The sequence below is a fragment of the Jatropha curcas genome, chromosome 6 (assembly GCF_041381405.1).
Source record: "Jatropha curcas cultivar XTBG-Jc1 chromosome 6, XTBG_Jcur_1.0, whole genome shotgun sequence".
NCBI classification, from domain to species: domain Eukaryota; kingdom Viridiplantae; phylum Streptophyta; class Magnoliopsida; order Malpighiales; family Euphorbiaceae; genus Jatropha; species Jatropha curcas.
In genome coordinates, this window is record NC_143156.1 from 5,798,873 (window position 1) to 5,826,461 (window position 27,589).

Here is a 27,589-nt window from a genome sequence, read left to right on the forward strand (position 1 = left end):
AAATTTCAAATCAATACAAATATTACTGGGAGGACATGATCCCTCTCATGAAATACAGACATAGAATAAAAACTATAAAATAATTATTATTCGTTGATCTAATAAAAAATCCTAATAAAAAATAAAAGATGAACTTCAAGAAAACAGGTAGATCTTCGAAAGTGATTAATTAGATGAACTCCCCGAATCTTCTATACATGACGTATTTATCCATGAATTAGTTGCTTATGATGAACACATAGGATTTGAACTACTAAATCCAGTGAAGAAACATACCACACTACTAGGGTTCAAAAGATGAAGATCATCATATAGTTGAAAAATTCTCCACAAATTGCAACATATCCAAATAAACCAAACAAATGCAAACAACAAAACAAAACTCTACATAAAATAGAGAGATTATAAACTCCACACAAGATGGAGATAAAACACAAATAATAGTAGAAACATAAATAACACGAATCTATGCTATAATAGACATAGAAATGTAATTTATTTAACGAAAAACACAAAAATTTACAATAAAATTAAAAATATAAGAGGGGCTGTCACAAGAGCGGTTGGAGCATTAAGCATATGCTAGCATTGGTTCGCCAATAAAGAGATATTGAAATCTCGAAGCCTTCGAAAACCAATGCTTCCTTCCTCCTTACTCCTGAACAACTTGGTCCAAGAAGCCTAATGGATGCCAATAGATGTATCTTCATCGCTATTTTTTCACCAAAATTGATTCATAGCATTTTCAATTGTGTCACAAATATTGACAGGCAATAAAAATATTAACATTAAATAATTTAGTATCGCTTAAGCTACCATATTCAGTAAGATTTCCTTTTCGGCTTACAACAGTATCTTACGCTTCCAACCTTGTAACCTTTTCATGACCTTATCAATTTTATATAAAAACTTCCTTTTTGCTTTTGCCAATCACCAATGGTAAGCCCTAGGAGTTTGAGTAACATGATGCTTTACTAACACCAAGTAAATTACAAATAATCTCATGGATACCTCAATCTGTATTAGCACTAAAATGAACCTCAGATTTACTAAAATTCACCTGTTGTCTCGAGGCCTGTTAATAGAGGAACAAACAATGTTTAATAATGAAAGCTTTCGACACTTGAGCCCAAAAGAAATAATACGCAATAAAAGGTGCTCCTCGAGACACACTACAACCATATAATTGACCGCTTGCTTCAAACTTTATCATTAAAACAAAAAGTGCTTCGACATAGATAATAAATAGATATGGTGATATGAGATCATCCTGGCGGAATCCCCTCTCCGGAATAATAGGCTCATATATTTTACCATTATGTATCACTGAGTACATTACAGTGGTAACCATTCTCATAACATTTTCAACCCATGACACACAAAATCCCAACTTCAACAATAATTGCTTTAAAAAAAGCCATTCGGCTATATCGTAGGCTTTAGACATATCTATTTTTGGAGCAACAAAACCTTGCTTACCTTATGTTTTTCTTTTCTAAAAGTGCATCACCTCATATGCCACCATTATGTTATCATAAATATAGCACCCAAGTATAAAAACACTTTGTCTTTTTGAAATAACACTGACTAAACAATGTTTCATTCGGTTGGCCATGACCTCACTTACAATCTTATCAACAACGTTACATAATAAAATGATTCTCGAATCAGAAACATATATAGATATTCCGTGTAAGATTTGAGATGAGAGAAAAAAAAAATATTAAAGCGAGAGAAGTATAGAGAAGATGAATGAGAGGAAATTTTTGAGAGGCATTCACCATGCTAACACAATATTAATTATTAATTTTTTCACTCCGGCGTGCAATCTCAGTTATCAGGTTTACTTTGATGGAAACTGATTAGAAGAGAGTTTAATATTAAAAAATAGAAATTGAGATAGTTTTAAGTGACAAATTTAAAATGAGGAAGCATAAAGTGGTACTTTATAAGTTGGGGAAGGTCGAGTGAAAATAAATAAACCGACGTATGTACGTATAATAATTTTTATAATTTTATTTCAACCAAAATTGAAAAGGAAAAACAATTCTCTTTCTCTGCAACTACGAAATAGATGTCTTAAACAAGATCCGTGTAATATATTTACGAGGGAGTTGGCATTTTTAGGTTTTGGTGTGAGCCAATAGAATGGCCTCCACGTCGCAGTCCCTCCGCTTTCTAGCTCCTGCCTCCGCCGGTCCCGGTGGCGGCAGCTTTGATGCTCTCAATCGCATACTTGCAGACCTCTGCACTCCTGGCAACCCCAAGGTATTGCCAATTTTTCCGTCTCTTCTTCTTCTTCGTTTTCTTTCTTTTTGTTTTGCGGGGAAATGAAGTGAGAGGGAGACGGAAGGGTGAGAATTGTGCTTCTGTTTGCATTTTGGTTGCGAATTGCGGATTAGTGATGAAGTTAGTTTGGAGTGGAATAAACAAGTGAAGTTAATTTTGGAGTTAGACTTGGTTCCCGGGGGTTAGTGTAAAATATTGTTGAGCTTCTCTGTTTGACAATCGAGAAAGTGGTGGAAAAACAGTGACAGTGAAAATCAAAATTGTTCTATATCTCATTCTCAATTAAGGATAAACTAGTTTGAAATGAGCTTGTAGTTGTGTTTTGTTGAGTTTATGGGTACTGGTTTTAGGATTTTATGCTACTTTACTTGAAAATACAATGCAAGAAAGAGAAGTGGACAGATGTTTCAGCTTTTCGTTTTGTTGCTTTCTGTTGAATTAATTCTGTAATTTATGTTGGTGCTTTATATTAGCTTCTTTAGAACTTGCTATCTGCCTGATTCAAAGTATGTTATTTATTTTTATTGTTTATGTATGGTATTTAATTTCTGGGCTTTGATGGATAAATGTTGTGCTATATACAGGAAGGCACATCAATGGCCTTAAGAAAACATTTGGAGGAGGAAGCCCGTGATCTTAGTGGAGAAGCTTTTTCCGGTTTCGTGGATCAGTTATATGAAAAGATTTCGAGTCTGCTAGAAAGTAACGAAGTTGCTGAGAATTTGGGAGCCTTAAGAGCCATTGACGAGTTGATAGATGTGGCACTTGGCGAGAATGCCTCTAAAGTCTCTAAATTTTCTATTTATATGCGGAATGTGTTTGAAGTAAAACGAGATCGTGATGTGTTGACCCTTGCTAGTAGGGTTCTTGGCCATTTGGCTAGGGCTGGAGGGGCAATGACTGCAGATGAAGTGGAATTTCAGGTTCATTCTAGCTTTCTTTAATTGTTAGTATTTCTCTTGCTTTGCATCACCTTACATTGGCGTGCTTGCCTTCGAGTTATTGAAAAGCGTGAGACACGTTAGCGTGTGCAATGGTTAGTACAGTTCTGAAATATTTCAATTTATGAAAGTAAATATATTTGGCATCAAGAAGTTCTACTTGGGCGATTGCTTGACCTGTCCTAATTCACCTGGCCACTCATTTGGGAAAAAAAAAAAAAAGCAAAAATAAGAGAGCTCCGGAAGCTATTTGAGATGTTTGAAGGATGCAATTGGTAGAAGAGAAGAACTCTCATAGTTTTCCTGTTTAACCAATTTACACTCATTGCACTTTGCATTTGGCAGCTGAAAAGTTGAGAAGTTATCCAGGAGAGGTTCATTTAGGAGCAGGATAATGAATTTAAATACCATTTGGTCAAAATAGACGTGTTTGCTTTTTCACTGTTGAAAGCTGAGTTAGGGATCAAGACTCAAGAGTCTTATGGTTGGGAAGATTCTTTTTTGACATTTTCCATAGGTTTGTCTATGTCCTATATAGATCCCATATGCTTTGGCTGGTAAATTTGATGCATTGATGATGGAGGTTAAACTGGGAAGAGGTAGATCTAGAACCATATGGAAGGAAGTTGTCTCAAAAGATTTATTATTTCTTGACGTTAATGGGACTTGGATATGAATAGAATGGAATAGAAACAAAGGAATCATATAACCGACTCCAACTAATTTGGGATTAAGGTTTAGTTGTTGTAAAGATGAGGAATATTTGGACCTATAAGGACACCAAATTTCCAATTTATAGTGAATACAAGATATTACACAACAAAAGGTAAATTCTGGTGGTTATTAGTGATGAATAGTCTCTAGAATTAGTCAGTGGATTGGCGTTATAGCTTTTATGTTCTCCGGGTTGTTGCTTTGGTACCAAATGTTGCTGAGGTTAATCTAGTAATGATCATTGATCTTGAAAGAGAGGTCTAATAAAAAAAAATATGGAGAATAATTGGCCATGAGGCCCATGACAAGATAACTCAAAGTTAAGAAATGAAGGTTGTGGATTTTTGGTTCAAGCGATGAAAGAAGCCTGTGTCTGAAATTCTTGATCAATTGGAAAAGATTCTTGACAGACTTTGTGCTAGTTGTTTGTTACTTTCTTTTGATTATACCACCAAAAATTGATAAGAAGCTCTTTATCTGCCCCTCTGAATGGGGGAAAACAGAGGGGTAAGAGGAAAGCTCAGAAAAAAAATCCTCATTTAGTTGAATGACATATTTGTTGAAGGTCTATATTAGTATATTCTGATAAGAAAATTGTCCTGCTTGGATTTGATGGGCTTCTCTGCTGGTCCTTTTTGTAAGAAAAAAATGTTTCCTAATGGGTATGGTGACCTTGGTGCTGCATGCTTGTGGATTTTACTTCCAGGCTTCACGTTCTGAGATGCATTATCTTGTGAAAAGAGTAAAATCTAGTATATGCTTTTCTTTTGAAAGAAAATTATGCTCTATTGAGTAATAAATGCTGTTTGGTTTTGCTTTTGAACAGGTACTATCGTATGTTCGGGGCCACACAGGATGGCTTGGGTAAAAATGCCCCTGTTCACAGTATACATGGCTCTTTACTTGCAGTTGGAGAGCTTTTGAGGTCAGTTAATACGCCTCATTTCTTTTTCTGAAACAGTTTTTGACCTTTTGCTTATGGACTAATTTAATTTTTGGTATAAGAACATTTGTGTTGAGAATTTATTCCAGTTTTTGAGGTCAGTTTGTCTCAATTTTATTCATTTCAAGTTTTTGAAAATGTTGTTGAGAGTTGGGAATTCGTCCTAGTCATTTAGGGGCTGGGAAATTGAGAGGCATATGGGAACAATAACCACTATTGGTCTTTATGAGTTCTTAGACAGATTGTTCAGGGTCTTGTTAATCATGGCTTCAAGAACTAAGCAAAATGTTCTATATCAAGTGGACTGCAACATAACCTTCTGATGTGATGTTACGATTTGAGAGAGAGAGCAAGCTCTGTCTTTTGTCTCTTTCTTTTATGAAAAGAATTTCTGTCCTTTTATTATTTTGATTATGCCCTCTTATTTGGGTATGTTTAAAACCATAATATCGGGCTTTCATTTGGAGGCCTATTAGGCCACAGTTCACCTTTTGTATTTTAAATAAAAGGTTACCACTTAATTAGTTACTCACAGATAATCATAATTTATTTATATGTTAACTTCACAGTATTGACAAGTGTACATTTAATAAGTATAGGTTAGTTCACTTGTAACCTGGAGTTCATGGGTTCAAGCCACATAAACAGCTTTCCTGTGAAAAGAATGGGGAAGGTTGTATGCATCAACCCTCCTCAGATCCCACAAATGTGGGATACTTCATGCACTGGCTCTCGCTTTTTTATATATGTTAAGTAATAAATTTGAGTCATTTTGCATATTTTTTAATTGTATCCCTAGCCATCACAGTCTAATATGCTTCGATACTGGGACACTGTGATAACAATTTTTAGAATCTTGGTGGTACCTTTTTAATGGCGGGGAGTTTAAGGACCTTATTTTGAAAACTTACATTAATGTTGTTATGCTTCAAGGATTAAAGTTATATGATGTTGATGTTATTAATTTGAAGCAAGCGGACCCCTTCTTGTGGCTCCTTGAGGGATATTTTTATCTTTTTAGGATATGAGGTTTGTTTGTAATTGTAAGGCTTATAATTCATCGGTTCTTTTTTCATTTTTGTTTTGTTAGATGTTTGGGCCTTAGGGATCAGAGCATTGATGACATGATGGTTTATGATCTAAATAGGCCTAGGAAGAAACCTCTCTCCTCCCTGCCCCCCCCCCCCCCTCTCTCTCTCTCTCTCTCTCTCTCTCTCTCTCCTTCCTTGTCTCAGATGTCTTCTATGTATGTGAATTATGCTTGCTAGGTGGGTGCTTGAGTGGAGTTCAATCTGATTTGGCATTTGTGAGAAACCTATGGAGTCTGAGAGTTACTTGTAGTGTTAAGAGATTTGGTAGTTGCCTAAGGAAGTATGCTTTTGAGGAATTCTACCATTTGATGCTCAATTTACTTTGTTAATTTCCAATGAGCTTCATTTTCTCCAACTATGAATGGATTTTTTTTGTTTTAGTGATTTGGAGGATGCTTTGGAGTTACTATTTTGACTTGTGTTTGATAAATTCTTATCACATGAGACGGGCCCATACTTCTCTGGTTTGAGAATGTGGTTTTTTTCATCTTATTTTTGACAGACTGATGGAGGAATGGTGGGAATGATGCTGAATGAAAGGTTGATAAGACTTTATGCTTGTGAAATTTAGATTTCTAAAAGTAATTTTGGAATTGAAATGTTAATATTATTGAGGACATCCAAAATCTAAATCAAGAAGTATGGATATCCTTCAGCAAATTGATTAGTTGAATATATTGGAGGAAATAGGATGTAACCAGAAGCTGTTGATTTTCTTTTTTTAGGATTTTCAACAGTGTGTTGTTTTTTTATTTTTAAATTTTTTCCTGGTTGAAATTTAAACTAGATAAGAATGTTATACTATGTTGCACAGAAACCGAAACGTGGAAGCGTTGAAACGCGGAAATGGACACGGGGAAATGGTATTTTTAAAAATATAGAAAACGGAAACGTGGGGGAAATGCGTAAATATGAAAAGTATAGGGTTTTATTTATAAAATACAAAAAAATAAATTATTATATACCATTAAATATATTCAATAACAAGTCAAGTCCAATCAATATTTAATGATATCCAAAAGAATTACAAGTTTCATACTCATAAAAAATACATGTTTTATGAATCTGTATTTATTTATGTATTTATTTTAATTAAGAAATGAGCTTTTGAGTTTATGGAAACATATTTCGAGAGCGGAAACGCGTTTCCAAATTATTCAATTTACAGAAATGGCCCCGAAACGTTTCCGTGCAGGAAACATTTCTGAAACATAGATGTTTTATGTAGTATTCTTGTTGATTGCCCTGTCTAGGGTGTTCCTTCCTTTTCTTCCTTTTTTTTGCTCCCATGAGAGTTCCTTTATCCTTACGTCTGTTAGATGTGCAAGAAGAGAAAGAGCTCTTACTTGAAAAGCAATTAGCAATCAATCTGGTAAGAGAAACGAAAGAGAAAGAAAGGAAAGTTCTAAATCGTCTTAGAAGATGGATTATAAGCTTGTAATGGGAGGAATTCTAGCCTCTATTTGGGCATTGGTTTTGTTTTATAGATTAAGAGGAAAGTACAGTAGAGTTTCCATGAATAACGTTAAAGATGAAATGCTGAAGAGACGTACAAAAGAAATATGCCTACCTGAGATGGCTGCAACACCAGAAGTAATAATTGTTGGTGCTGGTGTTGCTGGTTCAGCTCTTGCTTATGCTCTTGGCAAGGTAAATTTTGTGATTTAGCATTGTATTATCAATCAATCAAACGAGTTTGAGATGAACAAATCTCAATGCATCAGTTCAAGCGCTATTTTTTTACTACGCTGAAACATAATAGTTTGGATATTAACTGCAGGATGGACGCCGGGTGCATGTAATTGAGAGAGACTTGAATGAGCCTGATAGAATTGTTGGTGAACTGTTGCAGCCCGGCTGGTATCTTAAATTGATTGAGTTGGGTCTTGAAGGTATATGGAAAATTCAGCACATCGGATCTTCTGTAGTTCAGAAATTTATTAGAGTTTCAAATTTTACTCAATTAGTTAATGATGCTGCAGATTGTGTAGAACAGATTGATGCTCAGCAAATTTTTGGATATGCTATTTTCAAGAATGGAAAAAGTAGCAAGCTGTCATATCCTCTGATGGCTTTTCATAATTCAAATGTGGCTGGAAGAAGCTTCCACAATGGACGTTTCATACAAAGAATGCGAGAGAAGGCTGCATCTCTTCCTAAGTAATCTTCCTTCTCATACATTTTCAGTTTTTCCCCGTTCTCTACTTCAAGGAAATGAACAGAAACTCACAAATATAGGCTCAGCCTATATGTTATTCACCATTCTCTTTCTTTTTCCTTATATATGTAGTGTAAGATTGGAGCAAGGAACAGTAACATCACTTCTTGAGGAAAATGGAACTGTTAAAGGGGTAAATTACAAAACTAGAAATGGTGAAGAGCTGACTGCTCATGCTCCCCTCACAGCAGTTTGTGATGGTTGCTTTTCAAATTTGCGACGCTCTCTCTGCAGCTCAAAGGTATTTCTGCTCATGCTCCTCCTCCTCCTCCTCCTCCTCCTCCTACAACTGTTCCTGTTTTTACATGTAAAATATTTTTTTATATACAAGAAATGTGTTGAAGCCAAAATGATGGAAACAACTGGAATTTATAAATGGGTTTGGACATTCATATCTCCAGAGATATCAAGTCATCGAATGCGCACTTTTTTGTCGGCAAGTTGTTCCAATTTTCCTTTCATTCATTTTCATAACAGAGATAATTCAAATTAAGTCAATGTCCCAAAGCTTGCTCTTTTTTAAGGTGGTTTTATGTGTGTATGTTCAAGTTAACGAAACGGTTCAATCACGTATTTCAATTTTTTTTTTTTTTTTTTAAGGGAAGCAATATATTGAATTGATTTTTATATTTTAAATTAATTACAAATAAATTTAAAATTAATTAATTTAAATTAATTAAGAAAGCCATTTTTATTAGTTTGAGCGATGAAATTTAAATATTAAATAAGTTTCGTTAGACTCATTTGTTTAATTATTTGGTTTAGTAAATCCAATCTTAAAGACAAATAGTAATACAAATTGTACTTAATCGGTGAAAACAATTGTGGTCGTTAGGATTTTTCTCGCTCCAATTAGACCACCACCAAACTACACTTTTAAATTATTGACGAATAAAAAATATATATATATAATAAGTTTAATACATACATGACAACGTGAACATTTTGTAATGCACTTACGAGTACAAGTCCTACTAAAAAATAAGTTGAGCAAAGGGACAATTCTTACTGGTGTGGGGTGGGTGATTCAACTGGAATTTTAGTTAAGCTATAGCATAAAAATAAATAGATAAATAAAAAGTTTTTTTTTTTTTTTTGATAATAATAGATAAATAAAAAGTTGCTTACAGCTTAGTTGGAGTTCCTCTGCAAAATACTTGGGCTGGCCGGCTCCCCCTAATTCCACCGCTGACTACAACATCCTCAACCTCTTCATCTTTCTCTTTTTTTCATCCTCAACCTCGTCCTCCTCACCTACCGCATTACTAAAGCTAAGGTGAGGATGGACGCCACACTTAACAATCGCGTTGTAATTGCGACGGTTTTCCATATATAGAGCGTAGAATTCAAAGACTGTCTTCTTGTTATCTAAAGGGAGTCCAATTCAAATTTCCCAGTTGCTGCAATGAAAAAGAAGTGTAAGAATAAAATCATATATCTAAGGTTCGCAAAAACTACCTGCAAAGAAGCATTTTAAATCCTACCTGAACTCCACTGCAAAGTTCTTTTAGTTTGCTTTTATGCATGCGAAGTTCGACCAGATTCCCTACATAAGAACCCAGCGGCAAAGATTTTAAAGGGAATTGATACCAGTGGAGTAACCTTAGCTCTTCTGGCAGAAAACTGAGGCCTTCAGGAAGGTATACTTTGATTTTACTGAGTGAAGCATAGAACTTGAGAAACTTAAGATTATATATTTTCTCAAAGGCTGTAGGTTTTAAATTTAGCTCTTTGGCAGTAGACATGTCCAATGATATGCCTTTAATTGCTTCAGTCCCCTGAAAACAAACAGCCAAAATAAGTGCAAAAAGAAATCCAAAAGGTCATTAGAATTGAAGTTTTTTCTTAAAAAGTAGTAACGTTTTTATAAAGCTCAAAATATATAACAATAATATTACTCAAATATATTGATTCTTGCCTCAGCTCTTGTGAACAGGTAATATATATCCTTGGGATCCCACAGCCACCCACGCTTTCCAAACTGTTTTTCCTCGCGAACAATATCCTTGCCCATTTGCTGTAGCAAGTCATGCATATGTAACTCATTCATTGTGATGGTGATGAGAGATAGATCAACGAGACGACTTATTCCAGATTTTGAACCAGGGACATCCAATAGACTTTCAACGCGATGTTTATCTTCTCCTTTAAACATGCATGCAATAGCAAGAAAGATTTCCTTTTCATTCTCACGTAGTCCATCATAACTTATTCTCAATATATGCTTGATTTTTTCATCAGATACACATTTTAATAGTTCCAATTCATCTACCCATACTTCTTCACTCTTGCCATACAAATTGGAACCTAAAACTTTGAGAGCCAACGGAATGCCCTGAGCATGATCAATTGCCATATTGGACAACTCAAAATATCCTGTTCTTGGAAATTGTTGCTTGAAGGCATGCTTGCAAAACAGGCAGAGAGCTTCACTTTTATTTAATTTCTCAACTTCATATATTGTGGCACCACAGTTCTTAAGCAATTGTCTATCTCTGCTTGTCATAATTATTCTACTCCCTTGACCATAATCAGCATGCTTTCCGATTAAAAGTTCTACTTGCTGCACTAAATCATCCACATCATCAAGAACTATGAGAACTTTTTTTCTTGAGAGCCTACGTCTATTGAAAAGAGACAATGTACTATGATTACTTGAATTTTCTGCCCCTAATAGATCAGAAAGAATTTCCTTTTCTACTACATCACACAATGTGCATTTTTCAAATCTTTCCTTAACATTTGCAACGAAACATCGGCTTGTAAATTGAACGGAAATTCTATCAAACACTTGTCTAGCAATTGTTGTTTTGCCGATACCGCCCATCCCCCAAATTCCTACAACTCGTACATCTGGCGACCCAAGGCATAACAATGACTCAACAATCTTGACTCGTGAATCAATTCCAACTAACCCATCATCATAAGCATCATTTGGATACACAATATTTAGTTTCTTCAAAGTATAGCCGACAATTTCCTCAATTAACTTGGAGTCAGACCTGGTTATATACATGGAAGATACTAACTAGGTTTGCAGTTAAAATAAAATTCAGGAATCATATAAACACAAAATAATAAAATATGGACAATTGTACTTACTTAATGTTTTGTGAGACCAATCCTGACATTTCTGAAATTTCTCTAAGAGCTTGGCACCAACTATCAACCTTGTGCAAATACTTCGGTTCTTCTCTATGCCTAGCTATGGCATCCCCAAATTTCCCTGTCAGATTTTGAACATGGCTTGGATCTACTCGGTAAAAAACTGGTAAGACCATCTGCTCCATTGTTTTGTTGCACTCAAGTATCTTCACAAGCTCATCCAAACACCAGGGAGAATATGCATAATTTTCCGAGAAAATGACCACTGAGATAGATGATTTATCAATTATTGCCAAGAGGGATGAAGAGATGTCTTCACCCCTGTCAAGTTTTTCATCCACAAAAGCAACTATTTCATTTTGACTCAAAGCTTTATGGAGGTGACTGAGAAATACATCCCGGACATCTTCACTTCTAAAATTAACGAACACATCGTACTGCTTCTCCAGTTTCTTCAGTGGGGAAGTGGAAGAAGAAGAAGCCATACATAGAAGAGAGAGAGAGTTTACAGATATATAGTTGGAGATAAGACTCCAAGATTTCCACTGCAATTACTCCGAAGGAAGAAGATTACACATTTAAAAGCATCAGACAGAAAACGCGTGTAGGAAAGTTGGGTAATTGTTCTGATCTACTTTAATGACCAAAAGTGAAAATCATAGAAGAAAATAAGAAGTCTTTCCTCTCTTTTTGAAAAAATAAATAAGTTAATTTAAACATGAATTTTCATAGTAAAAATATATTAGAAAGTATTATAAAATATTGACAATCAGAGCTATTATTTTGTAATCCCACAACTTTAAACTAAAAATATCTTTTACAAATTATTATAGAATTAGTTGAAGGCCCACGATTTATAGGGTTGGTCGTTTTATGTTGTACATTATATTTTATAACTTGTATTTAGTTTATTAATAAAAGATATATTTCCTCTTGCATTATTAAATTATCATATTATAAAAATGATAATACCATTATTTATTTCAAATAATTATAAAATTTAACTAATATGTCTAGATAATTCTAGATAGATAATTTAAACTGTATATTATTATAGATAATTCTATAAATAGACAAATATTATTTATAAATTTAATTATTACAACGCATAAAAAATACAGAAAATAAATAAAATTTAAATATTAATATATAATAATTCTAAATAAAAAATATTTAATTTAATTTAATATAAAGACTTAAATAGATTAAAAATAGAAAATTTTATACAAAAGAAAGTCTTAACTATTTATCTATGTATATTTTATTTTAAAAAAACTTAAATTTGAAATTTTAAAATTTTTGAAGGCCTAATTAATTTTTAGGTTTTAATTAATTATACATATATATATATATATATAATAAAAAACTCAATCTCCAGTTAAATAGTAAAAAAATAAAGAGAATTTATTAATAATTTATTAAAGAAAAGAAAAAAATACAATTCTTATACTTATGAATACTAAATAATAAACAAATAATTATACAAGAGTCATAAAGAAATAATTATATTATTACAAACTAATGGTAATCAGAGCTATTATTTTGTTATTTAACAACTTTACAATAAATTATAATTTTACAAGATATTAAAAAATAATAAATAGTTATCTTTTATAAAATATTAAGAAATATAACATAATATTGATGAAAATATTATTATTTTGTAAAAATTATTTTAAAAATAATTATCTTTTACTTAATATTATGAAATATTTTAAATTATTATAAATTATTATGCGTTTAAAAATTTAATTGTTTTAATTTTCATTCAAGGCGTTATAGAAAAAGTCATTCCCAAAACCACAATTAGGGTTAGACTTAGTAATAATTTAATATTAAATGTATACAGACGAAATAACCCAAATTTCCACTTCTGCGTTCACTCTCTTTTCCTCCCTCGGCTACTTTCCACCGTCCAAACATCAGCTTGCCCATCTTCTTTTGTACGCCAAGATTTGCTCATTACCCATTGATAGTACCCTTATTATTGTAACGATACTTTTAGCACAGTACCTTGGCTAAACCTATTGGCCGTGGAGGTGAAATTTCCTTATGGATCTCGGTTAATTGAATCTACTGCTCCAGGAATTATATGTGCCCCACGACCACAGTAAAATATGGTGAAAGGACGGATAGTAATATTCTGATAGCGTGTGTTGCTGATGTCATGATTATTAAATTTCAGATCAATTTTATCTTAACAACTGGTTACATAGCAAAAAGTTCAGTAATTATCACAGAGTCAACTGCTACGTCATAAAAATTGGATCCCGCTAATTTGTCACGTCAATCGGAGACACCCAATTGTAATATTTTACAAGTTAAGACACACAATCATTATTGTTCTCCGTTGAGACATCAAAATAGATAAAACATAGAAAGTTAAAACACTAATAGTATAACTATCCCTTAAAAAATTAATACTAATGGAGTAACCTTAGCTCCGTGGAAGAAAATGACCGCCTTGAGGAAGGAATACTTTGGTTTCACTGCAGAATTAAGCAGAGAACTTGAGAAACTTAAAATAATACATCCTCTAAAGGTAATTTAATAATATATTGGTTGAAAATATAAAAGTAATTTAATTTTAATTAGTTATTAATTTTTCTATTTAAATATAATTTTTTTAGTTAATATATTTAAATATAAAACCTTATATGCAATTATGTTGTAGCAAATTATGATTAAAGTATTTTATTTTAAATAATATATCATTTTATATACTATTTTATTTTTTAAATATGATAAGATTATAATAAACATATGAAAATAATATAATTAAGTATATCAAATGGGACCAAGGATTACACAAATACTATTTACAATTGACATTGATTATATTATTTTATTACTAAAATTTCTTATTACGTTTGATTAGTGTAAATAAATAAATAATATTTTTTAGGGTAAGTTGATAACATATTATTTTATATACTATAAATTACAATATATTGAGAATACTAATTAAGAAGTTTTATTACATTCTAATTTAGAATTACTGAATTAGAATCCTACTGTAGAAAAACTGTCCTATCATATATATATATGTTTAGTTTAATTTGTTTTTGGTATCAAGAATTTGTTTATTTTTGTTATCAATAATTTTTGGTTTTGCTATCAAGAATATGTTCTTATTGGCTTAATAATTATTTTATATATAACTGTATATGCTACATAATTATATTTTTTTAATATTTTTGTGGGAACAATGATATGAAAGACTAAACTGATATTCAACATGATAATACTGGCAAAAATAATGAAGTATTAGAACGTTAGTCACAAGAATGGATTATTAAGAAAATAATATTAGTTGATTTTAAGATAAATATTATATTTTTATTATCTATTTATTTTTATATTTTATTTTAGAAAATATTTATTACCTTCTCTAACATTCAAACTCTAAATTCAAGAAAATAAATAGTTGAATAAAATTATATATCAAGTTAGCTAATGGATTTAATTATTTATAATATTTAATGTTCAAAATATTAATAAAAACAAAAATGGGTTAAGAATAAGGTAAAATATTCATAATATCAATTGATGATTTCATTATAATATATCAATTTCGATACATTTAAGTTTCATATTGACACGCCCTAGTTGTTGCTAACAACATTTCTAGCTCGAATTTCACCAAATCTCAAAAATTATATATTAAATCAAGAAAAACATTATAAGAACTATTAATTTGATTGTTTATTTTACATTTAATTAACTATTTGGCCAAATTTAACCTTAAACCATAACTCCAAGGACCTTAGCTCTGACTTGGCTCAAATCATTCCATGAAACTTAAAACTAATTGAGGAAAATGGTGAATTAATAAGAGGTTTATAGATATACATAAGTTAAAATATAAGTGAGAACAACGAGTAACATATAATAAAAAATATGAATGAGAAAAAGAGTAACATATAGTAAAAAAATATGTATGTGTAAATGTAAAAATTATCAAGACAAACGGTTATTAAATCAAATAAATTTACTATCAAAAAATTAAAAAAAATTATGATAATTAGATGAGATTTTTAAAAATAATAGTACTATATAATATAAAAAAGTAAAAAACTAATTTTCAATTAAAAACAACAAGTATAACATGTTGAAAAAAAAAACTAGTGTTATATTACGTATATACATAAAGTGATAATATTACGTATTATATGGTAATACAATATAATATGATAATGCTATTTGATGGATACTAAATAAGGTATATATTAAATATAATAAGAATATAATATTTTTAAGAATTTTAATGTTATTGGTTGAAAAATAAAATTGATTTAATTTTGAGTAGCTATATTATATTAAATAAGATACATATTAAATATGGTCAGTATATAATATGTTTAATTATTAATTGTAATAAATTTTTAATTTGGTTATAATTATTTTCTATAAATAATTGATTATACAAAAAATAAATGTAACTTATTAGTTTATTGAGGAATATATTATAAGCTTTATTATTTAATATAAATAGAAAATAAAACTCACCAGAAATATATACATATAATATAAAAATTATGACATAACATATTATATTAGCAAACCATGTAATATATTGAAAGAATTTTTTTCTAAAAAAAATAACTATAAAGTTAATTATATGTTCAGCAAAAAATAAAAAAAATTATAAATGATGTTCTAAAATAAAAATTGATATATTAAATTTTATAATAACTAATACTTATTTCTCATATTTTAGTAATATAAATAGTTTATGGTATTACATTATATATAAAAAAATTAAGTTAATTAAATTTAAATTGTTATACAAAATTTAAATTGATTGATAAATAGTTTTATTTCCTTTAAATTTAGTTGTCAAAGTATAGCAATGTTTTATTATTATAAATATATAATTTCCTTAACAAGTTATTTAATTATTGAAATTTTATCAGTTTTATATAAAAACTTCCTTTTTGCTTTTGCCAATCACCAATGGCAAGCCCAAGTAGTTTGAGTAACGTGATGCTTTAATAACACCAAGTAAATTACAAATAGTCTCATGCATACTTCAATCTGTATTAGCACTAAAATAAACCTCAGATTTGCTAAAATTCACCTGTTGTCTTGAGGCCTGTTAATAGAGAGACAAACAATGTTTAATAATGAAAGCTTTCGACACTTGTGCCTGAAAGAAATAATACGCATCATCCGCAAATAATAGATGTGCAATAAAAGGTGCTCCTCGAGACACACTACAATCATGTAATTGACCGCTTGCTTTAAACTTTGTCATTAAAACGGAAAGTGTTTCGGCATAGATAATAAACAGATATAGTGATATGAAATCACCCTGGTGGAATCCTCTCTCTGGAATAATAGCTCATACATCTTACCATTATGTATTAACGAGTACACTGTAGTGGTAACCATTCTCATAACATTTTCAACACATGGCACACAAAAACCCAATTTCAACAATAATTGCTTTAAAAAAAGCCATTCGGCTATATCGTAGGCTTTAGACATATCTATTTTTGGGGTAATAAAACCTTGCTTACCTTATGTTTTTCTTTTCTAAAAGTGCATCACCTCATATGCCACCATTACGTTATCATAAATATAGCACCCAAATGTAAGAATACTGTCTTTTTGAAATAACACTAACTAAACAATGTTTCATTCAGTTAGCCACGACCTTACATACAATCTTATCAACGACGTTACATAATGAAATGATTCTCGAATCAAAAACATATATAGACGTCCAGTGTAAGATTTGAGATGAGAGAAAAAAATATATATATTAAAGCGGGAGAAGTATAGAGAAGATGAATGGGAGAAAATTTTTAAGAGGAATTCACCATGCTAATACAATATTAATTATGAATTTTTTCACTCCTGCGTGCAACCTCAGTTATCAGGCGTGCTTTGATGTAAACTGATTAGAAGAGAGTTTAATGTTAAAAATTAGAAATTAAGATAGTTTTAAGTGACAAAACTAAAATGAGGTAGCATAAGTGGTACTGTAAAAGTTGGGGAAGGTCGAGTGAAAATAAACCGAGGTATGTACATATAATAATTTTTATAATTTTATTTCAACCAAAATTGAAAAGGAAAAACAACTCTCTTTCTCTGCAACTACGAAATAGATGTCTTAAACAAGATCCGTGTAATATATTTACGAGGGAGTTGGCATTTTAAGGTTTTGGTGTGAGCCAATAGAATGGCCTCCACGTCGCAGTCCCTCCGCTTTCTAGCTCCGGCCTCCGCCGGTCCCGGTGGCGGCAGCTTTGATGCTCTCAATCGCATACTTGCAGACCTCTGCACTCGTGGCAACCCCAAGGTATTGCCAATTTTTCCGTCTCTTCTTCTTCTTCGTTTTCTTTCTTTTCGTTTTGCGGGGAAATGAAGTGAGAGGGAGACGGAAGGGTAAGAATTGTGCTTCTGTTTGCATTTTGGTTGCGAATTGCGGATTAGTGATGGAGTTAGTTTGGAGTGGAATAAACAAGTGAAGTTAATTTTGGAGTTAGACTTGGTTCCCGGGGGTTAGTGTAAAATATTGTTGAGCTTCTCTGTTTGACAGTCGAGAAAGTGGTGGAAAAACAGTGACAGTGAAAATCAAAATAGTTCTATATCTCTTTCTCAATTAAGGATAAACTAGCTTGAAATGAGCTTGTAGTTGTGTTTTGTTGAGTTTATGAGTACTGGTTTTAGGATTTTATGCTACTTTACTTGAAAATACAATGCAAGAAAGAGAAGTGGACATATGTTTCAGCTTTTCGTTTTGTTGCTTTCTGTTGAATTAATTGTGTAATTTATGTTGGTGCTTTATATTAGCTTCTTTAGAACTTGCTATCTGCCTGATTCAAAGTATGTTATTTATTTTTATTGTTTATGTATGGTATTTAATTTCTGGGCTTTGATGGATAAATTTTGTGCTATATACAGGAAGGCACATCAATGGCCTTAAGAAAACATTTGGAGGAGGAAGCCCGTGATCTTAGTGGAGAAGCTTTTTCCCGTTTCATGGATCAGTTATATGAAAAGATTTCAAGTCTGCTAGAAAGTAACGAAGTTGCTGAGAATTTGGGAGCCTTAAGAGCCATTGACGAGTTGATAGATGTGGCACTTGGCGAGAATGCCTCTAAAGTCTCTAAATTTTCTATTTATATGCAGAATGTTTTCGAAGTAAAACGAGATCGTGATGTGTTGACCCTTGCTAGTAGGGTTCTTGGCCATTTGGCTAGGGCTGGAGGGGCAATGACTGCAGATGAAGTGAAATTTCAGGTTCATTCTAGCTTTATTTAATTGTTAGTATTTCTCTTGCTTTGCATCACCTTACATTTCTTTTTTGTCATAGGTGAAAATGGCACTAGACTGGCTTCGCAATGATAGAGCAGAATATCGTCTTTTTGCTGCAGTCTCAATCTTGAAAGTATAGTACTATTTTCCCTCACAAATTATTGGAAAAAATATTTCTTTTTTTTTTTTTTTTTCCTTGTTACTAGTGTTTAGTTGGAAGACTAAATTGTTTAGTTCGGAAACTCAGTTTGTCTTTAGTCAACATTTTCTTTCGATTTTCAGTAATATCTTCATGGTCGAGACATATACTCTGCATTTTGACCATGGCAGGAAATGGCAGAAAATGCTTCCACAGTATTCAATGTTCATATACCTGAATTTGTCGACGCTATCTGGGTTGCATTGAGGCATCCAACACTGGAGGTTAGAGAGCGAGCTGTTGAGGCATTGCGTGCTTGCCTTCGAGTTATTGAAAAGCGTGAGACACGTTGGCATGTGCAATGGTTAGTACAGTTATGAAATATTTCAATTTATGAAAGTAAATATATTTGGCATCAAGAAGTTCTACTTGGGCGATTGCTTGACCTGTCCTAATTCACCTGGCCACCCATTTGGGGAAAAAAAAAAAAAAGCAAAAATAAGAGAGCTCCGGAAGCTATTTGAGATGTTTGAAGGATGCAATTGGTAGAAGAGAAGAACTCTCATAGTTTTCCTGTTTAACCAATTTTCACTCATTGCACTTTGCATTTGGCAGCTGAAAAGTTGAGAAGTTATCCAGGAGAGGTTCATTTAGGAGCAGGATAATGAATTTAAATACCATTTGGTCAAAATAGACGTGTTTGCTTTTTCACTGTTGAATGCTGAGTTAGGGATCAAGACTCAAGAGTCTTATGGTTGGGAAGATTCTTTTTTGACATTTTCCATAGGTTTGTCTATGTCCTATATAGATCCCATATGCTTTGGCTGGTAAATTTGATGCATTGATGATGGAGGTTAAACTGGGAAGAGGTAGATCTAGAACCATATGGAAGGAAGTTGTCTCAAAAGATTTATTATTTCTTGACGTTAATGGGACTTGGATATGAATAGAATGGAATAGAAACAAAGGAATCATATAGCTGACTCCAACTAGTTTGGGATTAAGGTTTAGTTGTTGTAAAGATGAGGAATATTTGGACCTATAAGGACACCAAATTTCCAATTTATAGTGAATACAAGATATTACACAACAAAAGGTAAATTCTGGTGGTTATTAGTGATGAATAGTCTCTAGAATTAGTCAGTGGATTGGCGTTATAGCTTTTATGTTCTCCGGGTTGTTGCTCTGGTACCAAATGTTGCTGAGGTTAATCTAGTAATGATCATTGATCTTGAAAGAGAGGTCTAATAAAAAAAAATATGGACAATAATTGGCCATGAGGCCCATGACAAGATAACTCAAAGTTAAGAAATGAAGGTTGTGGATTTTTGGTTCAAGCGATGAAAGAAGCCTGTGTCTGAAATTCTTGATCAATTGGAAAAGATTCTTGATAGACTTTGTGCTAGTTGTTTGTTACTTTCTTTTGATTATACCACCAAAAATTGATAAGAAGCTCTTTATCTGCCCCTCTGAATGGGGGAAAACAGAGGGGTAAGAGGAAAGCTCAGAAAAAAATCCTCATTTAGTTGAATGACATATTTGTTGAAGGTCTATATTAGTATATCCTGATAAGAAAATTGTCCTGCTTGGATTTGATGGGCTTCTCTGCTGGTCCTTTTTGTAAGAAAAAAGTGTTTCCTAATGGGTTTGGTGACCTTGGTGCTGCATGCTTGTGGATTTTACTTCCAGGCTTCACGTTCTGAGATGCATTATCTTGTGACAAGAGTAAAATCTAGTATATGCTTTTCTTTTGAAAGAAAATTATGCTCTATTGAGTAATAAATGCTGTTCGGTTTTGCTTTTGAACAGGTACTATCGTATGTTCGAGGCCACACAGGATGGCTTGGGTAAAAATGCCCCTGTTCACAGTATACATGGCTCTTTACTTGCAGTTGGAGAGCTTATGAGGTCAGTTAATACGCCTCATTTATTTTTCTGAAACAGTTTTTGACCTTTTGCTTATGGACTAATTTAATTTTTGGCATAAGAACATTTGTGTTGAGAAATTTATTCCAGTTTTTGAGGTCAGTTTGTCTCAATTTTATTCATTTCAAGTTTTTGAAAATGTTGTTGAGAGTTGGGAATTCGTCCTAGTCATTTAGGGGCTGGGAAATTGAGAGGCATATGGGAACAATAACCACTATTGGTCTTTATGAGTTCTTAGACAGATTGTTCAGGGTCTTGTTAATCATGGCTTCAAGAAGTAAACAAAATGTTCTATATCAAGTGGACTGCAACATAACCTTCTGATGTGTTGTTACGATTTGAGAGAGAGAGAGAGCAAGCTCTGTCTTTTGTCTCTTTCTTTTATGAAAAGAATTTCTGTCCTTTTATTATTTTGATTATGCCCTCTTATTTGGGTATGTTTAAAACCATAATATCGGGCTTTCATTTGGAGGCCTATTAGGCCACAGTTCACCTTTTATATTTTAAATAAAAGGTTACCACTTAATTAGTTACTCACAGATAATCATAATTTATTTAAATGTTAACTTCACAGTATTGACAAGTGTACATTTAATAAGTATAGGTTAGTTCACTTGTAACCTGGAGTTCATGGGTTCAAGCCACAAACAGCTTTCCTGCGAAAAGAATGGGGAAGGTTGTATGCATCAACCCTCCTCAGATCCCACAAATGTGGGATACTTCATGCACTGGCTCTATTGCTGTTTATCTTATCTTTGTAGCTAGCTAGGATTTTCTATTGTTCTGCATTACCTTGGTTTAATCCATATTTAATATTTTTTAGCAGGAAGTGGTAAAGAAGATGATGTCAGCTTATCTCAATGCTCTCACCCTAGAAACCAAGACAAAGCTTCAATGGATGCGTCTTCTCTTCATCTCCTTTAAAACACGAGTGAGTTGATTTTGAAATTTTATTTTATTTTCAAATAAGTTTTGCTTAACTGAATTAATTTCGCCTCATAACATTTCGCATTATATATCAGAAAAAAGAAATCATGTGTTGAAGGTTTGATGATTGGCCGTGGAAGTGAGATCTTAATCAAGGTGGTTGCCTCTTGCTACTAATTGAAACTACTTTTCATTACTAAAAGTTTCATAATATGATTAAATACTTTTCATTCTATAAACAAAGTTTTTTAACATTCCATGGATCGAAATTCAGCCACACTTAACAATCGGATGGACGCCACACTTAACAATCGCGTTGTAATTGCGACGTTTTTCCTCATCTAGAGCTTAGAATTCAAAGACTGTCTTCTTGTTATCTGAAGGGAGCTCAATTCTCTCACTCAAAAAGACCACATGTTCTGAATGAAGGACCAAATCATTACTTGCCAGTGGACAATGAAATTCATAATCCTCGAGATAACCTGGTTCTTTCACAGTCTCGTTCGAGAAAATATAGACTGTGTAACCAATATTTGGTACACCATGCCAAACAGGGTCCAAAAACTTTGGATCTATAACAACGCAGAGACCAAATTGCACCCTCTCGTGTTGTTTGGATGATGAAGACCAAGTCAGAGAATATTCACAGTTATTTTGATACATCATCCTTTGTGGCAGCTCATTCCCAGGGTAAAAAATGTTCTGTACCAAGAAAATTGCAGTTATTTTGATAAAACCTACAGAGAACAGAAATTAATGGCATATATATATATATAGCAGAGGAAGAGGGAGAAAGGCATACCTTTCCCTTCGGCAGAGGTTTGGCTACTAAATGATCCACAAATTCTTTACACTCACCCAAATCCAAATTGAAGCAAATTAGCAAATTCAAATGTAACAATGTTGTCTAGTTGGAATAAGCTGGATGCTGATTTCAGACTAGTGCAATTATTTCCGCATAACCTACATAATCTCGAGAGAGATGGAAGCTCACTTGGTAAATATTTTAGTCTCTCACATTGTCTAAAACTCAAATAACGCAGCTTAGATAGTTGTTTGATGCAATCAGGTATGCTCTCGAAATTATTCCCACCTATAACTAACACTTCCAGTGATGAATCTGAATGGCAGACAGCTAGGAAATTCTGATAGGCCACAAGATTCTAGACTTATGTACCTCAATTGTCTCAACAGATTGACAGAAGACGGTAGTCCTTTGATACGAGTACCTCCAAGACGAAAATGTATTAGAGATTCTAAATCCCCCAAATTCTCTGGCAAACTATAGAAATTTCCACAGTTCCCTACCAGGATATATTCTAATTTTCTAAGATTGCAGATGCTGTCTGGTAGTCCTATTAAACCAGAATTGGTTGCATCTCAGGACCACAGAGATTTCAAATTCCCTATGTTTTCTGGCAATCTCTTTAGATTTACACATCCTCTGATTTGAAAGTTTATTAGACACTTCAGATTGCAAATGCTGTCTGGGAGACTTTCAAGCATTGTAGAGTCATTCAAGTACAGTATGGAAAGAAGAGAGAGAGACCCAATTGATGAGGGCACCTTTTCTATTCTAGTTCGTTGCAAAACTAGCACCTTTACGTTACGCGGGAACTCTGGAAACTCTGCAAGTTTTAAGCACTCAAAGGCACTAAATTCCTGGAGACTTTTCAAATCAAGGAAGCTTGGTAAAGTGCAAAGACTATTGCAATTCGTTAGAAACAATCGAGTAAGCTTGCTCAAATATTTTGGAGAGGGAAACTCAACCAAACTTTCTCAGTATCTCAGATCTAAAAACTCAAGTTTCGCGGCTTTAGACGAGTCTGAAATTCTTCTTAGGTCCTTAGAGTCCCTGAGATCGACGAATTTCAAATTTCCCAGTTGCTGCAATGAAAAAGAAGTGTAAGAATAAAATCATATATCTAAGGTTCGCAAAAACTACCTGCAAACAAGCATTTTAAATCCTACCTGAACTCCACTGCAAAGTTCTTTTAGTTTGCTTCCCCGCATGCGAAGTTCGACCAGATTCTCTACATAAGAACCCAGTGGCAAAGATTTTAAAGGGAACTGATACCAGTGGAGTAACCTTAGCCCTTCTGGCAGAAAATTGAGGCCTTTAGGAAGGTATACTTTGATTTTACTGAGTGAAGCATAGAACTTGAGAAACTTAAGATTATACATTTTCTCAAAGGCTGTAGGTTTTAAATTTAGCTCTTTGGCAGTAGACATGTCCAATGATATGCCTTTAATTGCTTCAGTCCCCTGAAAACAAATAGCCAAAATAAGTGCAAAAAGAAATCCAAAAGGTCATTAGAATTGAAGTTTTTTCTTAAAAAGTAGTAACCTTTTTATAAAGCTCAAAATATATAACAATAATATTACTCAAGGATATTGATTCTTGCCTCAGCTCTTGTGAACAGGGAATATATATCCTTGGGATCCCACAGCCACCAATGATTTCCAAAATGTTTTTCCTCGCGAACAATATCCTTGCCCATTTGCTGTAGCAAGTCATGCATATGTAACTCATTCCTTTGATGGTAATGAGAGATCTATCAACGAGACGACTTATTCCAAATTTTGAACCAGGAACATCGAATAGACTTTCAACGCGATGTTTATCTTCTCCTTCAAACATGCATGCAATAGCAAGAAAGATTTCCTTTTCATTCTTATCTAGTCCATCATAACTTATGCTCAATATATTCTTGATTTTTTCATCAGATACACATTTTAATAGTTCCAATTTGTCTTCCCATTCTTTTTCACTCTTGCCATACAAATTGGAACCTAAAACTTTGAGACCCAACGGAATGCCCTGAGCATGATCAATTGCCATATTGGACAACTCAAAATATCCTGTTCTTGGTAATTGTTGCTTGAAGGCATGCTTGCAAAACAGGCAGAGAGCTTCACTTTTATTTAATTTCTCAACTTCATATTGTGGCACCACGGTTCTTAAGCAATTGTCTATCTCTGCTTGTCATAATTATTCTACTCCCTTGACCATAATCAGCATGCTTTCCGATTAAAGGTTCTACTTGCCGCTCTAAATCATCCACATCATCAAGAACTATGAGAACTTTTTTTCTTGATAGCCTAAGTCTATCCAAACGAGACAATGTACTATGATTACTTGAATTTTCTGCCCCTAATAGATCACAACGAATTTCCTTTTCTACAACACACGATGTGCATTTTTCTAATCTTTTCTTAACATTTGCAACAAAACATCGGCTTGTAAAATGAACAGAAATTCTTTCAAACACTTGTCTAGCAATAGACCTCTCTCCTCCCTGCCCCCCCCTCTCTCTCTCTCTCTCTCTCTCCTTCCTTGTCTCAGATGTCTTCTATGTATGTGAATTATGCTTGCTAGGTGGGTGCTTGAGTGGAGTTCAATCTGATTTGTCATTTGTGAGAAACCTATGGAGTCTGAGAGTTACTTGTAGTGTTAAGAGATTTGGTAGTTGCCTAAGGAAGTATGCTTTTGAGGAATTCTACCATTTGATGCTCAATTTACTTGGTTAATTCCCAATGAGCTTCATTTTCTCCAACTATAAATGAATTTTTTTTTTGTTTTAGTGATTTGGAGGATGCTTTGGAGTTACTATTTTGACTTGTGTTTGATAAATTCTTATCGCATGAGACGGGCTCATACTTCTCTGGTTTGAGAATGTGGTTTTTTTCATCTTATTTTTGACAGACTGATGGAGGAATGGTGGGAATGATGCTGAATGAAAGGTTGATAAGACTTTATGCTTGTGAAATTTAGATTTCTAAAAGTAATTTTGGAATTGAAATGTTAATATTACTGAGGACATCCAAAATCTAAATCAAGAAGAATGGATATCCTTCAGCAAATTGATTAGTTGAATATATTGGAGGAAATAGGATGTAACCAGAAGCTGTTGATTTTCTTTTTTTAGGATTTTCAACGGTGTGTTGTTTTTTTATTTTTAAATTTTTTCCTGGTTGAAATTTAAACTAGATAAGAATGTTATACTATGTTGCACAGAAACCGAAACGTGGAAGCGTGGAAACGTGGAAACGCGGAAATGAACACGGGGAAATGGTATTTTTAAAAATATAGAAAACGGAAACGTGGGGGAAATGTGTAAATATGAAAAGTATAGGGTTTTATTTATAAAACACAAAAAAATAAATTATTATAAACCATTAAATATATTCAATAACAAGTCAAGTCCAATCAATATTTAATGGTATCCAAAAGAATTACAAGTTTCGTACTCATAAAAAATACATGATTTATGAATCTGAATTTTTTTATGTATTTATTTTAATTAAGAAATGAGCTTTTGAGTTTATGGAAATATATTTCGAGAGCGGAAACGCGTTTCCAAGTTATTCAATTTACAGAAATGGCCTCGAAACGCGTTTTCAAGTTATTCAATTTACAGAAATGGCCCCGAAACGTTTGCGTGCAGGAAACATTTCTGAAACATAGATGTTTTACGTAGTATTTTTGTTGATTGCCCTGTCTAGGGTGTTCCTTCCTTTTCTTCCTTTTTTTTGTTGCCTCTTGCTACTAATTGAAACTACTTTTCACTGAATCAATTCCTCTCTTTCGTCAATTGCTGGGTTGAGATCTTAAGGCCCAAACACATGCACTAACTAGTCCTTTAAGGGGATAGTGCCCTTCCCCCTTGTTGTAGTCTGACAGTGTACATGAATTCCATTAAATATATATATGCGATATTCACATGGTATCAATAATTTTGTTAAGTTTTAAAATTATAATAGTAAGATTCTATAGCTTTGATTGGTCATAATAAAATAAAAGTTTCAGAATATTATTAAATACTTTTCATTTCATAAACAAAGTTTTATTTACAAGCCATATTTTTTTTAATTCATTAGAGGTCTTTATGGACCGAAATAACACTACGGGCTACCCAACAGAAGGTGGTCTTCCCCTTAATTTACCAAATTGGTGAAAATAATTATTTCGCATTATTTGTAATGCACTTACGAGTACAAGTCCTACTAAAATAAAAATTATTTAATTATTTTGTTTCCAAATTAAAAGGACAATTACATTAACCTTCTCGTGAAATTTTAAATTCCACCATGTTCTCAACATTTATCATTGCTAGCGTTTAAACATAAATTGCAAAATGACGCACAAACATTTAATCGAGTATAAATATAATTAGAAGAAATGGATTTCTACAATCAGTTTCAATTGATTTAAAATTAAAATTTAATCGAGTTAAATATTCCTTCATCCTCTCATTAAGATGGTAAAATTTATTTTCATGTCCACAATTCAATGTAGTGTCAATAGCATAAGGGTCTAAATTAAAAAATATATATATATTAATTTCAAGTGTCATTTTATATATATATATATATATATATATATATATATATATATATTTTGGTTTAACTTAATTTCTTATTTCTCATGGTATCCCTATTAAATGAATATTAATTATTTAAAGAATTGATAAAAAGATAATTTTGTTAACTACAATTGTTCTTTTTTTTTTTTTTTCTCCACCAATTAGTTTTGAAGACACTCCTAGTCTTAATCAGGGTCCAACCACCTCACGCATCAGCCAATGAGAACTCCAATAAGTTGGTTTCCCTCTGGTGGGCAACCCTTAGTCTTAGTCGCCCATTATCATTCCTTTAGGATAGTGTAGAAATGATTATTTATTACCATTATTGCTCTTAAATTTAAAAATTTTAAGTAAATTGGATATTTACAATCCCATTCACCGATGAAGCTGAGTCCATGTCATCTCAATTGGGCCCCCATTCCAAGTTTAGGAAAACCCTAAAATTTGGCTAATGCTACCAAAAAAAACAAAAGCTTTATGCACTCTGCATAAAGGATAATAATGATTGACATTGTATTGGGTATTTTAAACCACTTATCTTAATACTGTTCTTGGTTTGACTTGGAGATATCCAATAGTTATATTTCAATATTTTGATGATGCCTTTGATTAAAAAGATAATCTCTTGTGTTATGCTTTTATTTTATTATAACCAAAAATCCTA

General features: G+C 32.7%; 3 protein-coding genes and 1 pseudogene across 9 annotated transcripts; 2 read left to right on the forward strand and 2 right to left on the reverse strand.

The window, feature by feature from the left end:
* The first annotated feature begins 2,016 nt into the window (after positions 1 to 2,016).
* Positions 2,017 to 8,694, forward strand: LOC149495398 (squalene epoxidase 1-like). Of its 4 annotated transcripts, none has more exons than XM_089722583.1 (7): positions 2,017 to 2,268; positions 2,874 to 3,212; positions 4,771 to 4,869; positions 6,481 to 7,628; positions 7,759 to 7,870; positions 7,961 to 8,138; positions 8,269 to 8,694. In XM_089722583.1, the coding sequence occupies exons 4-7, from the start codon at positions 7,401 to 7,403 to the stop codon at positions 8,687 to 8,689; spliced, it is 939 nt and encodes a 312-aa protein (XP_089578709.1). In that variant the 5' UTR covers positions 2,017 to 2,268; positions 2,874 to 3,212; positions 4,771 to 4,869; positions 6,481 to 7,400; the 3' UTR covers positions 8,690 to 8,694. The 4 variants fall into 4 exon arrangements, with proteins under 4 accessions (XP_089578709.1, XP_089578711.1, XP_089578708.1 ...); XM_089722585.1 differs by having other exon boundaries at positions 7,466 to 7,628; positions 8,223 to 8,381; XM_089722582.1 differs by having other exon boundaries at positions 2,018 to 2,268; positions 7,466 to 7,628.
* Positions 8,016 to 11,936, reverse strand: LOC149495399 (disease resistance protein RPV1-like). Of its 2 annotated transcripts, XR_016321225.1 has the most exons (5): positions 11,299 to 11,936; positions 10,115 to 11,198; positions 9,681 to 9,974; positions 9,325 to 9,596; positions 8,016 to 8,491 (listed from the first exon to the last, which is right to left on the reverse strand). XR_016321225.1 is itself a non-coding variant. In XM_089722580.1 (4 exons), the coding sequence occupies exons 1-4, from the start codon at positions 11,784 to 11,786 to the stop codon at positions 9,561 to 9,563; spliced, it is 1,902 nt and encodes a 633-aa protein (XP_089578706.1). In that variant the 5' UTR covers positions 11,787 to 11,936; the 3' UTR covers positions 8,016 to 9,560. The 2 variants fall into 2 exon arrangements, 1 of the variants encoding a protein (XP_089578706.1); XM_089722580.1 differs by having other exon boundaries at positions 8,016 to 9,596.
* A 5,425-nt stretch (positions 11,937 to 17,361) lies between these two features.
* Positions 17,362 to 21,563, forward strand: LOC149495400 (serine/threonine-protein kinase TOR-like). 2 transcript variants are annotated; one of them, XM_089722591.1, is made up of 6 exons: positions 17,362 to 17,608; positions 18,214 to 18,552; positions 18,626 to 18,700; positions 18,898 to 19,070; positions 20,516 to 20,614; positions 21,456 to 21,563. In XM_089722591.1, the coding sequence occupies exons 1-6, from the start codon at positions 17,489 to 17,491 to the stop codon at positions 21,466 to 21,468; spliced, it is 819 nt and encodes a 272-aa protein (XP_089578717.1). In that variant the 5' UTR covers positions 17,362 to 17,488; the 3' UTR covers positions 21,469 to 21,563. The 2 variants fall into 2 exon arrangements, with proteins under 2 accessions (XP_089578717.1, XP_089578718.1); XM_089722592.1 differs by having other exon boundaries at positions 21,459 to 21,563.
* Positions 21,564 to 22,083: 520 nt separating this feature from the next.
* Positions 22,084 to 27,322, reverse strand: LOC149495401 (disease resistance protein RUN1-like; annotated as a pseudogene). Its single transcript, XR_016321368.1, has 4 exons — positions 27,293 to 27,322; positions 23,965 to 24,912; positions 23,531 to 23,824; positions 22,084 to 23,446 (listed from the first exon to the last, which is right to left on the reverse strand). The product of XR_016321368.1 is annotated as a disease resistance protein RUN1-like (transcript).
* Between the last annotated feature and the right edge of the window lie 267 nt (positions 27,323 to 27,589).